Source organism: Pristiophorus japonicus, unplaced genomic scaffold (genome assembly GCF_044704955.1).
Source record: "Pristiophorus japonicus isolate sPriJap1 unplaced genomic scaffold, sPriJap1.hap1 HAP1_SCAFFOLD_30, whole genome shotgun sequence".
Taxonomy (NCBI): domain Eukaryota; kingdom Metazoa; phylum Chordata; class Chondrichthyes; family Pristiophoridae; genus Pristiophorus; species Pristiophorus japonicus.
The window spans coordinates 12,079,270-12,092,318 of NW_027252779.1; the positions used below are offsets into that span (position 1 = coordinate 12,079,270).

At 49.2% G+C, this 13,049-nt stretch overlaps 1 protein-coding gene across 2 annotated transcripts in view; it reads right to left on the reverse strand.

The window, feature by feature from the left end:
- Positions 1–4,086: 4,086 nt before the first annotated feature.
- Positions 4,087–13,049, reverse strand: part of LOC139248912 (zinc finger protein 623-like) — a 28,310-nt gene continuing 19,347 nt past the window's right edge. For both annotated transcript variants that reach the window (XM_070872254.1, XM_070872253.1), the window contains one exon: positions 4,087–5,183. In XM_070872254.1, coding sequence (XP_070728355.1) covers positions 4,234–5,085 — 852 coding nt within the window. In that variant the 5' untranslated portion in view covers positions 5,086–5,183 and the 3' untranslated portion in view covers positions 4,087–4,233. The remainder of the gene's footprint in view (positions 5,184–13,049) is intronic.

Consider the following 13,049-nt stretch of genomic DNA (forward strand, 5'->3'; position numbering starts at 1 on the left):
CTAACCTGTGTTGTATCTGCCCTTGGACTGTCTATTGGGACAGTATTGAGGAAGCTTTACTTTGCATCTAAGTAAGGCAAGTATATCCTTCCTTAGATAAGGAGAACAAAACTGTGTACAATACTCCAGGTGTAGCCTCACCAAGGCACTGTACAATTGTAGAGCGAGGTTTGATAGGGTTACCCTTTATCTAAATTCTGCTGTACCTGCCTTAATATGTTTATTTGGAAAGTGTAGAGGGTGCTTTACTTAGTACCTAACCAATGCAGTACCTGCCCTGGAAGTGTTTTTTGGGACAGTGTAGAGTGAGCTTTACTCTGTATCTAATTCCTGCTGTACCTGCGCTGGGAATATTTGATGGGATAATGTAGAAAGAGCTTTATGCAGTACACAACCCGTGCTGTACTTGTCCTCGGAGTATTTGATGGGGCAGTGTAGAGGGAGCATTACTCTGTATCTAACCAGTGCTGTTCCTGCCCTGCGAGTGTTTGATGAGACAGTGTCGAGGGAGCTTTACTCTGTATCTAACCCCCTATACCTGCCCTGGGAGTGTTTGATGGGACAGTGTAGAGTGAGTTTTACTCTGTACCTGACCCGTGCTGTACCTTCCCTGGGAGAGTTTGATGGGACAGTGTAGAGGGAGCTTTACTCTGTATCTAACCCCCTGTACCTGCCCTGGGAGTGTTTGGGGTATTGTCGACAGATTTACTCTGCATCAACCCTGGTACTGTTTGGGACAGGATGGAATGAGTCTTGCTCTGTACCTAACCATGCAGTACTGGTAGTCCTGACATCAGTAGTAGGGAAAACGCTAGAATCTCTCATTAAGCACATGATAACAGTACACTTCGGAAGTAATAACAGGATTGGGCAGAATCAACACGGATTTATGAAAGGGAAATTGTACTTGACAAAACAGGTAGTGTTTTTTGAGGTTGTAACTAGCATGATAGATAAGGTGGAAGCACTGGATGTGGTGTGTTTAAACTTACAGAAGGCATTCGATGAGGTGCCATACAAGACTTTATTAAACAAAATTAGGGCTCATGGGATAGGATGTAACATACTAGCAAGGATTAAGGATTGGTTAACGGACAGAAAACAGAGAGTAGGAATAAACGGGTCATTCTGGGTTGGTAGGCTGTCACTGGTGGGGTGCTGCAAGCATGCTAAGCTAGTTGGGAATGTAATTTGTGAGGAGGATAAAAAGATGTTTCAAGGGGATATATTCAGGCTCAGTGAGTGGGTAAGAATATGGCAAATGGAATATCATGTGAAGAAATGTTAAGTTATACACTGATAGTAAAAATAGAAAGGCAAAATATTTTTTTTAAATGGTGAGAGATCGGGAAATGTTTGTGTTCAGAGGGACCTGGGACACAAATTGCTAAAAGTTAATATGCAGGTAAAGCAAGCAATTAAGAAAACAAATGGTATATTGGACTTTATTACAAGAGCATTTAAGTATGAGAGTAAAGATGTCTTGCTGCAATTATACAGGGCCCTGGTGAGATCACACCTGGAGTATTGTGCACAGTTTTGGTCTCCTTAACTAAGGAAAGATAAACTTGCTATAGAGGGAGTGCAACGAAGGTTCACCAGACTGATTGCTGGGATGGGGGGATTGTCCTATGAGAGATTGAGTAGACTAGGCCTATATTCTCTTGCATTTAATGAGAGGCAATGCCCACATCCCATGAACTAATTTTAAAAAGAGATGAGTGAAGTGTTTAAATTTGATCAAGGACACCAGCCAAATTATTAGAGACACTCCCTGTCCTCAGGACCTGTGTCCAAGGGAGAAGCTGATGGGTTTATATGATCATCTTTGGGCTAAATGTTGTGCTCATCGAGTTGAGCACCTTATGCCTAGCATCAAACACGCTTCAATCGGGCACAGTACGGGTTAGATATGGAGTGAACCCATCGGTCGCTCCCTGACACAGGTACTGAGGGACAGGGAGTGTCCGGGACAATGACATTTCTCACTCAATAAGATATAAATTGATCCTTTACCTCTTCCCATTAATCCTGGGATCCACACGGGTCGAATCCTGCTCCTGTTTCCCTTCCTGTAACAGCAATGAGCTCAACCCAGCCCATAATGAGCAGGGCTAAGGGAGGATGGTTGTTATGCACTGCAGTGATGTCATAAAGCAGGGCCATTCCATGCCCCTTTAAAGGTGGAGAGCTGGGAGATCCTGTCTCAACACACATCCCCCTGTTCTTACCGAGAATTCCTGGGGAAGGCCCAAGGCCCAGAGTGTGGAACACAACCCACGGGGGAAGGGGAGGTAAATCAAGGAGTCGGGACTGAGGGCCACGACGTTTCAGTTTTGGAGCCTGTAGATTGCAGGAGGGGAAGAGTGAGTTCTGTAGTTTCAGGATCCAGGGAGAGAACAAGGAGCAGATGGGGAGACTGGTGTGGATTCCAGCACAGTGAGGATGTAGGGGGAGGGAGATTATGTCGGACCGTGTATTAGGGGTGTAGGAGGGACAAGAGAGGAAAGGTCAGAGGAGAATTACTGCAGCAGTGTCCATCAATAGTGAGAGAGAGGTGAGGTCAGAGTGGGCCCTGGACAGGCCGGTAAACTGTTTGTTTGTTGTGACCAGCTTTCCTTCTGTCACAGATAGCCTCCTGTATCCCAGTGACACAAACAGCCCATTAAACGCGACCAATGTCCTTTGGTCTGGTGAGGTCTCCCTTTGTGAAACATCGGCTGCTGTTGAAGCTTCTCATTCTGACTCGCTCACAGTGAGACAGTATCCACTGTCCCTTTAATTCCATGGCTTCATCTTTGCTGGTATTGGTAACAAGCCCGGGATCACTGAACACAAAACCCAGTCTGTTAATTACTTCCAGCTACTGGACTTAGCGTGTACCCCACAGCCTCTCTCTCTCCTTCAATGTGTGAATAGAGCATCACACCTGCAAAGCTGGTTTAAGTTTATATCCAGGCAGCAAATCTATTTAAGAAAAGCCTGTAGGCCAATGAGGCACTGTTCAGGTGCCAGTGTGCAGCTGATTTGCCCGGTATTTTGCCTGTAATGGAACATAACTGAACATTACTCCCAGTGTAACATTTGCTGTAATGAAATGTGTCTTTTAATAAGCCTCACGTTCTTGCTCATGTCTGCTGCAATTGTGTAGAAAGGGGATGTGTGAAGTAATGGTTTTTGTATGGAGATGTGAAGCAAGGAAACGCTATCTGTGTATGACAGTGACACAGCCTTGTGGTCGCAGGCAGAACCATGCACCGATATCCTTGTGGTTCTGGTTTGAGCAAAGTCAGTTCATGAATGCTCAAGGCAAGAGGTGCCAGGGATGGGGAGCAGCGGCAGTAAATAAAAGCTAAATGTAAATTCTGATGTAGTTTATCTTCATTTATTCCTATATTAATAGATTTTGCTGAATGTGGTCCATGCCAAGTGCCAGGATATTGGATAAGGCCCACCATAGAAAATGAGTTTGACACCCTGAGGTAGACAATGTCAACTGGATTCCCCATCCACCAACCAACGACTTCTTTACAAACTGAAACTAGTTTGTAAGACATGACCATGTTTACCAGAATCCGTGTTCAGTACCTCTAATGGCCCCTTCCCTTTCCCCATGATCGAAAACGGCATCTCTCAGGCTCCCTTCAAGCACCTTCCCATAATCGAGGTCACGTTGATGGGCCTTTAGTTCACGAGTTCTGACTTGTGCCCAATTTGGAAAATGGGAACTACACGTGCTGCCTTCCAATCTCAGAACAATCCCTGACTCTACTGAGCTGTTGGAGATATGGGCAAGGGGCTGACAGAGCACCTTTCCCATCTCTTTAAACACCCTTGTGTGGCTATCATCCGCATCTTACACGCATCAAGATTAACCCGCACGGCGACTTTGCTGTCAGTGAAGAGAGATGAGAAAGACCAAAGTGCCATTTGCCCCTCTCAGTGTGACCCTGAAGGACTGCGTCCAGGCTCCCCCCATACGATCCTCCCCACAGATTGTCCTCTCTGAGCTTCAGCCAGCTAATGCTAAACACTCCGGTGGGAAAGACAAAAATCCACAGCAATGTGTTGAAAGTAACACTAATTTATTTGTATATATCCCAAATATGAAACTCCAGTCCAGTTACAGGAGTTATTAACATCAGCAGAAACAAACCCCAACTGTCAGAATGAACACGATTCAGTCGGGATGTGATTAACAGCAGCAATAAGAGCAGATTCCAAACCCTGCAATCACTCGTGAACTCGCTGGTGTGTCAGCAGGTTGGATGATCGAGTGAATCCCTTCCCACACTCCGAGCAGGTGAACGGCCTCTCTCCAGTGTGAATTTGCTGGTGTCTCAGCAGGTGGGATAAATGATTGAATCCCTTCCCACAATCAGAGCAGGTGAACGGCCTCACCTCAGTGTGAACTCGCTGGTGTGTCAGCAGGTTGGATGACTGAGTGAATCCTTCCCCACACTCGGAGCAGGTGAACGGCCTCTCCCTTGTGTGAATTTGCTGGTGTCTCAGCAGGTGGGAAGACTGATTGAATCCCTTCCCACAATCAGAGCAGGTGAATGGCTTCTCCCCAGTGTGAACTCGCTGGTGTGTCAGCAGGTTGGATGATCGAGTGAATCCCTTCCCACAGTCGGAGCAGGTGAACGGCCTCTCCCCAGTGTGAATTTGCTGGTGTCTCAGCAGGTGGGATGATTGATTGAATCCCTTCCCACAATCAGAGCAGGTGAACGGTCTCTCCTCAGTGTGAATTTGCTGGTGTCTCAGCAGGTGGGAAGACTGACTGAATCCCTTCCCACACTCAGAGCAGGTGAACGGCCTCTCCCCAGTGTGAATTTGCTGGTGTCTCAGCAGGTCGGCTGACCAAGTGAATCTCTTCCCACAATCGGAGCAGGTGAACGGCCTCTCCCCAGTGTGAACTCGCTGGTGTGTTTCCAGCTGGGACGGGTAGTTGAAACGTTTACACAGTTTTTTCCCAGTGTGACTGCACTTGTGTCTCTCCAGGTTGGATGATCGGCAGAAGCCTTGTCCACACACAGAGCACGTGTGCAGTTTCTCACCGCTGTGAACAGTGCTTTTTGCTTCCATGGTCAAAGACCGGTGATATTCAGGTCCCGATGAATTGAATGACTCAGTCAGATGTTTGGTTTGAGCCACTGGTCAACAAATCCTCTCCGTTTAATACCCTGTAAAGTGAATTTCAAATAGGAAAAAGGTTGGATGAGAGAGAACCCACAAAAACACAAAGGCAGGTTGTGAAATTGAGGTGAATGAACCTGGCTATTTGTGCAGCCGTCAGCAGAAAAAAAGTGAGCATGAAAGCTGACGGATTGTGGTAATAACCCAACTGGTCACTAATGTCCTTCAGGGATGGGAACCCACCACCTGGCCTGGGCCTACACAAGACTCTGGCCTCTATGGGAGGAGGGAGAGGTGGGCGGGGCGAAGGTGAGGGACTTTATACATCTGCAGGTCAACCAGAACTTTGACAGAATCTCCCAAACCCACAACCTCTCCCACCTAGATGGACCAGGGCACAGGTGCATGGGAAATCCATCACCTCCAAGTTCCCCTCCAAGTCTCACACCATCCTGACTTGGGCATATATCACCATTCCTACATCGTCACTGGGTGAAAATCCTGGAACTCCTCACCTAACAGCATTGTGGGAGGACCTTTACCACACGGACTTCAGCGGTTCGAGAAGGCTCACCATCACCTTGTCAAGGGGCAAATGGAAATTGGAAATATATTCTGGCCTTACCAGCGACACCCACATCCCAAGAATGGGTTAAAACAAATCTGTACATTGAACGCCTCTACAGAAATACTTGATCCTAACACAATACTCTTCTACATTGTGCAGGCAGTGTGTGTTTCACAACCTAATCTCCCCTAGAATCCACCGCCGTTGACAGTCTCTCATCGGAAATTGTTGGGCCCGACTGGGCTCAGAGGTACTGGGGGTTAAACCCAGCAGCTTCTCCCCCCCTCTCCACTCCAGCTCAAACTGATGCAACAAACAGACCCACACAGGAGGCCAGGCAGCAACTTCCGCATCCAATGCCCACACTGATACAGAGCGACTCTGGACTGGTCGCTCTGTTTCCAGTATCGATGCACTTCAGATCAGTATATGAGGGAGAAGGAAATAGAGGCTTATGCTGGTAGTTAGAACCACAGAATCAGAGAATGGTTACAGCGCGGAAGACCATTCGGCCCATCGAGCGCATGTCAGTTCTCTGCAAGAGCACCTCAGCTAGTCCCACTACCCCGCCCTTACCCCACAGCCCTGCAAATGTTTTTCTTTGAGGAACTTATCCAACTCCCTTTTGAAAGCTGTGATTGAGTCTGCCTCCACCACCCTTTCAGACCGTGCATTCTAGATATTAACCATTCACTACGCAAAAGGCTTTATACTTGTGTTGCCTTTGGTTCTTTTGCCAATCTCCTTAATCTGTGTCCTCTGGTTCTTGACCCTTCTGCCAATGGGAACAGTATCTCTCTATCTACTCTGGCAAGACCCCTCTTAATTTTGAACACCTCTATCAAATCTCCTCTCAATCTTCCCTGCTCTAAGGAGAACATACGAACATAAGAAATAAGAGCGGGAGTAGACAATTTAGCCCCTCGAGCCTGCTCCATCATTCAATAAGATTATGGCTGATCTGATCATGGACTCAGCTCCACTTCCCTCCCATTCCCCATAAATCTTTACTCCCATATTGCTCAAAAATCTGCCTATCTCCACCTTCCAGCAGGAAGAGCAGTGCAAGGAAGGGAGTGCAGGGGTCCCCTGCGGTCATCCCCCTGCAAAACAGATGCACCGTTTTGAGTACTGTTGAGGGGAATGACTCATCAGGGGAGGGCAGCAGCAGCCAAGTTCATGGAACCATGGCTGGCTCTGCTGCACAGGAGGGCAGGAAAAAGAGTGGGAGAGCGATAGTGATAGGGGATTCAATTGTAAGGGGAACAGATAGGCGTTTCTGCGGCAGCAACCGAGACTCCAGGATGGTATGTTGCCTCCCTGGTGCAAGGGTCAAGGATGTCTCGGAGCGGGTGCAGGACATTCTGAAAAGGGAGGGTGAACAGCCAGTTGTCGTGGTGCACATTGGTACCAAAGACATCGGTAAAAAACAGGGATGAGGTCCTACAAGACGAATTTAAGGAGCTAGGAGCTGAGTTAAAATATAGGACCTAAAAAGTAGTAATCTCGGGACTGCTACCAGTGCCACGTGCTAGTCAGAGTAGGAATCGCAGGATAGCTCAGATAAATACGTGGCTTGAGCAGTGGTGCAGCAGGAAGGGATTCAAATTCCTGGGGCACTAGAACCGGTTCTGGGGGACGTGGGACCAGTACAAACCGGACGGTCTGCACCTGGGCAGGACCGGAACCAATGTCCTAGGGGGAGTGTTTGCGAGTGCTGTTGGGGAGGAGTTAAACTAATATGGCAGGGGGATGGGAACCAATGCAGGGAGACAGAGGAAAACAAAAAGGAGACAAAAGCAAAAGACAGAAAGGAGATGAGTAAAAGTGGAGGGCAGAGAAACCCAATGCAAAAAACAAAAAGGGCCACTGTACAGCAAAATTCTAAAGGATCTAAGTGTAATAAAAAGGCAAGCATGAAAGCTCGGTGCCTCAATGCAAGGAGTATTTGGAACACAGGAGAGGGCTCTGAGCTAGTTCAAATGGGTGAGAGCGCAGATGAACAGGATCCCAAGAAAGAATGCAAAAGGCAGGAAGCAACAGAGCAGAGTAGCACTGGGATAAGTGTAAACCACAAGATGATAGGAAGGGACAATATGTATGAATATAAAGGGGCTGCAGGAGGGATCAAAACTAAAAATCATGGTTTAAAAACTAGTATTAAAACACTCTAGCTAAACGCACACAGCATTCGAAATAAAGTAAATGAGTTGATTGCACAAATCATGACAAATGGGTATGATCTGGTGGTCATTACAGAAACGTGGTTGCAGGGTGGCGAAGACTGGGAATTAAACATACAGGGGTATCTGACGATTCGGAAAGATAGACAAGAAGGGAAAGGAGCTGGGCTAGCTCTGTTAACAAAGGAAGATGTCAGGGCAGTTGTGAGAGATGATATTAGCTCTAATGAACAAAATGTTGAATCATTGTGGGTCGAGATTAGAGATAGTAAGGGGAAAAAGTCACTGGTGGGCGTAGGTTATAGGACCCCAAATAATAACTTCTCGGTGGGGCGGGCAATAATCAAGGGAATAATGGAGGCATGTGAAAAAGGAACGGTAGTAATCATGCGGGATTTTAACCTACATATCGATTGGTCAAATCAAATCGCACGGGGTAGCGTTGAGGAGGAATTCATAAAATGCATACGGGATTGTTTCTTAGAACAGTATGTTACAGAACCTACAAGGGAGCAAGCTATCTTAGATCTGGTCCTGTGTAGTGAGACAAAAATAATAAACGATCTCCTAGTAAAAGATCCTCTCGGAATGAGTGATCACAGTATGGTTGAATTTGTAATACAGATTGAGGGTGAGGAAGTAGTATCTCAAATGAAAGTACTATGCTTAAACAAAGGGGACTACAGTGGGATGAGGGCAGAGTTGGCTAAAGTAGATTGGGAACACAGACTAAACGGTGGCACAATTGAGGAACAGTGGAGGACTTTTAAGGAGCCCTTTCAAAGTGCTCAACGAAAATATATTCCAGTGAAAAAGGGCGGTAAGAGAAGGGATAACCAGCCGTGGATAACCAAGGAAATAAAGGAGAGTATCAAATTAAAAAACAATGCGTATAAGGTGGCCAAGGTTAGTGGGAAACTAGAAGATTGGGAAAATTTTAAACGACACCGTTTAGTCTGTGTTTCCAGTCTACTTCAGCCAACTCTGCCCTCAGCCCACTGTAGTCCCCTTTGTTTAAGCATAGTATGCTCGCTTGAGACACTACTTCCTCACCTCAATCAAGAATGACTAAGAAAGCAATAAAGAAAGGAAAGATAGATTACGAAAGTAAAACATAAAAATAGATAGTAAAAGCTTTGAGAGATACATAAAACGGAAAAGAATGACTAAAGTAAATGTTGGTCCCTTAGAAGATGAGAAGGGGGATTTAATAATGGGAAATGTAGAAATGGCTGAGGCCTTAAACAATTATTTTGCTTCGGTCTTCACAGTGGAAGACACAAAAACCATGCCAAAAATTGCTGGTCACAGGAATGTGGGAAGGGAGGACCTTGAGACAATCACTATCACTAGGGGGGTAATGCTGGACAGGCTAATGGGACTCAAGGTAGACAAGTCCCCTGGTCCTGATGAAATGCATCCCACGGTATTAAAAGAGATGGCGGAAGTTATAGCAGAGGCATTCGTTATAATCTACCAAAATTCTCTGGACTCTGGGCAGGTATCAGTGGATTGGAAAGCAGCGAATGTAATGCCTCTGTTTAAAAAGGGGGGCAGACAAAAGGCAGGTAACTATAGGCCGGTTAGTTTAACATCTGTAGTGGGGAATATTCTTGAAACTATTATAAAGTAAGAAATAGCGGGACATCTAGATAGGAATAGTGCAATCAAGCAGACGCAGCATGGATTCATGAAGGGGAAATCATGTTTAACTAATTTACTGGAATTCTTTGAGGATATAACGAGCATGGTGGATAGAGGTGTACCGATGGATGTGGAGTATTTAGATTTCCAAAAGGCATTCGATAAGGTTCCACACAAAAGGTTACTGCAGAAGATAAAGATACGCGGAGTGAGAGGAAATGTATTAGCATGGATAGAGAATTGGCTGGCAAACAGAAAGCAGAGTCGGGATAAATGGGTCCTTTTCGGGTTGGAAATCGGTGGTTAGTAGTGTGCCACAGGGATCGGTGCTGGGACCACAACTGTTTACAATATACATAGATGACCTGGAAGAGGGGGCAGTGTGTAGTGTAACAAAATTTGCATATGACACAAAGATTAGTGGGAAAGCGGATTATGTAGACGGGTTGTGTAGAGGACACAGAGAGGCTGCAAAGAGATTTAGATAGGTGAAGCGCTTCGGCTAAGGTTTGGCAGATGGAATACAATGTCGGAAAGTGTGAGGTCATCCGCCTTGGAAAAAAAACAGTAAAAGGAAATATTAGTTGAATGGGGAGAAATTGCAACATGCTGCGGTGCAGAGGGACCTGGGGGTTCTTGTGCATGAAACCCTTTTTGGAGTTTATCTGCAAAACTAAAACATTAATCGGTGCCACCCGCCCTGGATGACACACCAGACATTTACAAGGCCCTCTTTTTTTTTTTTCGGGTTTTTTTTTGGGCACTAAATCACTTTTTTTCCTCCAGTGCCCCCTATAAAAGGGGAGGGGGACACTAAAAGCACCGGCAATTAAAACGTAAAATCAAATTAAAGTTTGGTTGCCGGGGGTGACGATGCACTCCAGTCCCTCCGGTGCCCACCTCTCGCGGAAGGCCGCGAGCGTACCAGTGGACACCGCGTGCTCCATCTCCAAGGACACCCTGGACCGGATGTAAGAGCGGAAGAGAGGCAGGCAGTCAGGTTGAACGACCCCCTTGACCGCCCGCTGCCTGGACCGGCTGATGGCACCCTTGGCCGTGCCCAGGAGCAGTCCTACGAGGAGGCCCTCGGACCTACACGCTCCCCTCCACATAGGGTGCCCAAAGATCAGGAGAGTGGGACTGAAGTGCAGCCAGAATTTCAGGAGCAGCCCCTTTAGCTAATGAAACAGGGGCTGCAACCTTGTGCACTCAATAAAAACATGGAACACGGACTCCTCCAGACCGCAGAAATTGCAGGCTTCCTGGGAGTCCGTGAAACGGCTTAAAAATTTGTTGCACGGCACTGCTCCATGCATCACCCTCCAGGCCAAGTCCCCAATGAATAGTGGGAGGACTCCCGCATAGAGTGCCCTTCATCGGGGACCCCCACCAGATCCGGACAGCAAGATGTTACGCCATGGCGTGTCCGGACGGCCGGCGAGGATGGCAAAGTTGAGAGTGTGCAGGAGCAGCCCGTACAGGAAACCCCTCCACGCGGAACTGAAAGGCACGGAGGGGATTTCCTTGAGGCGGCTCAAGTTGTAAGGCGCCGGCCCACGAGGGAGGTTCCATGGTTTGGCGCCAATGAGGAATTCCGTCCGGACGGGGGTCAGTTCGGACGGGATCTCCCCACGTGCTTGAGCCTCCTCGATGCACCTAATGGAGTCGGGGCCCAGAGCTCTTTTTAGCGACTCGATGGCTTCGGCCGCGCGGCGGACGTCGGCTGAATTTAGGCGCCGCGCCAGCGTGCCTGGCGCCATCCAGCCCGCTCCTCCGCCATCGAGCAGGTCCCTGACCCTGGTCACCTCACCAGCCACAGCCCTCTCTTCCGACCGCCACCTGAAACCTCGGTCGTGGAGGTACAGATTCCTGAGCAGCAGCTCCTGCAGGACAGCCGCCACTCCAGCCGGCGGAGAGCTGCGCTTGGTGGAGACTTTGTTCCAGACCCTGATGAGTTCCTTGTAAAAGACAGGCAGCTCCCGGAGGGCGGTTCTGACAACCCCCAAGTTCACAGACAGGAGCTGCATGTCGTAATTGAGGTCGTGCTGCTGGCGGAAGAAATACGTCGCCAGAGCACACCACCTAGGAGGGGGCTCGACGTAAAGGTATCTCTGCAGGGTCTGAAGACGGAAAGTCGCGAGCTGGGCGCTGATGCACAAAAACGACTGACCGCCCTCCTCAAGCGGGAGATTCAAGACCGCGGCAGAGACCCAGTGCTTCCTGTTGTCCCAGAAGAAGTCCACCAGCTTCTTCTGTATCTTGGCGACAAACGCAGGGTGAGGGGTCAAAGTGACCAGCCGGTACCACAACATTGCGGCCACCAACTTGTTTATGACTAGCGCTCGACCCCTGTAGGACAGCACTCGGAGCAGTCCTGTCCAGCGCCCAAGGTGAGCGGCGACCTTGGCCTCCAGCTCCTGCCAGTTCGCCGGCCAGGCTTCCTCGTCGGGGCTAAGGTAGACTCCCAGATAGAGGAGATGGGTCGTGCTCCAGGCAAAAGGCCTGAGCTCCTCCGGCAGGGAGTCCACCCGCCACTGACCTACCAGGAGACCGGAACATTTGTCCCAGTTGATCCTGGTGGAGGACGCGGCCGAGTAAATTTCCTGGCACTCACACATCCTCCGCAGGTCAGCGGGATCCTCTACCGCGAGGAGCACGTCATCGGCGTAAGCCGAGAGGACGACCTCCACGCCCGGCCCTTGCAGAGCCAGTCCCGTCAACCTCGTCCGCAAGAGGCGCAGGAAAGGCTCCACGCAAACGGCATATAACTGGCCGGACATGGGGCATCCCTGGCGCACCCCTCTCCTAAAGCGAAGGGGCGCCGCCAAGGACCCGTTAATCTTAATCAGACACTCCGCGGCGGCGTACAAAAGTCGGATCCAGGCGACAAAATATGTCCCGAACCCGAAAGCGCGCAGAGTTCCGAGCAGATAGTCATGATCCACCCTGTTGAACACCTTCTCTTGGTCGACGGATAGGAAGGCGACCGACAGACCAGCCTCCTGGGAACAATGGATGAGGTCCCGGACCAGATGGATTATCGTGGATTGTTCGGCCCGGGACCGTGTAGGACTGGTCGGGGTGGATCATGTGGTCCAGCACGGTGCCAAGGCGAGCAGACATCGCCCTGGCGAAGATTTTGTAGTCCGTGCTGAGGAGGGAGACCGGGCACCAGTACTTGAGGCGGAGATCGCCCTTCTTAGGCAGCAGGACGATGACTGCCCTGCGCCAAGAGAGGGGCATCTCCCCGGTCGCCAGACTTTCCCCCAGGACCCGCGCGTAGTCGCACCCCAGGACGTCCCAGAAAGCCCTGTGGAACTCCACGGTCAGCCGTCCAGCCCCGGGGCTTTTCCCCTCGATAGCCGGTCGATGGCGCCGGTCAGCTCCGCCAGGCTTTGCGGAGCTTCCAGATTTTCGGCGCCCTCCGGGCTGACCTTCGGCAGGTCCTCCCACAAAACTCTACGCGCTTCCTCGCTGGACGACTCCAGAGAGAACAGAGCCCCGTAATATTCACGGGC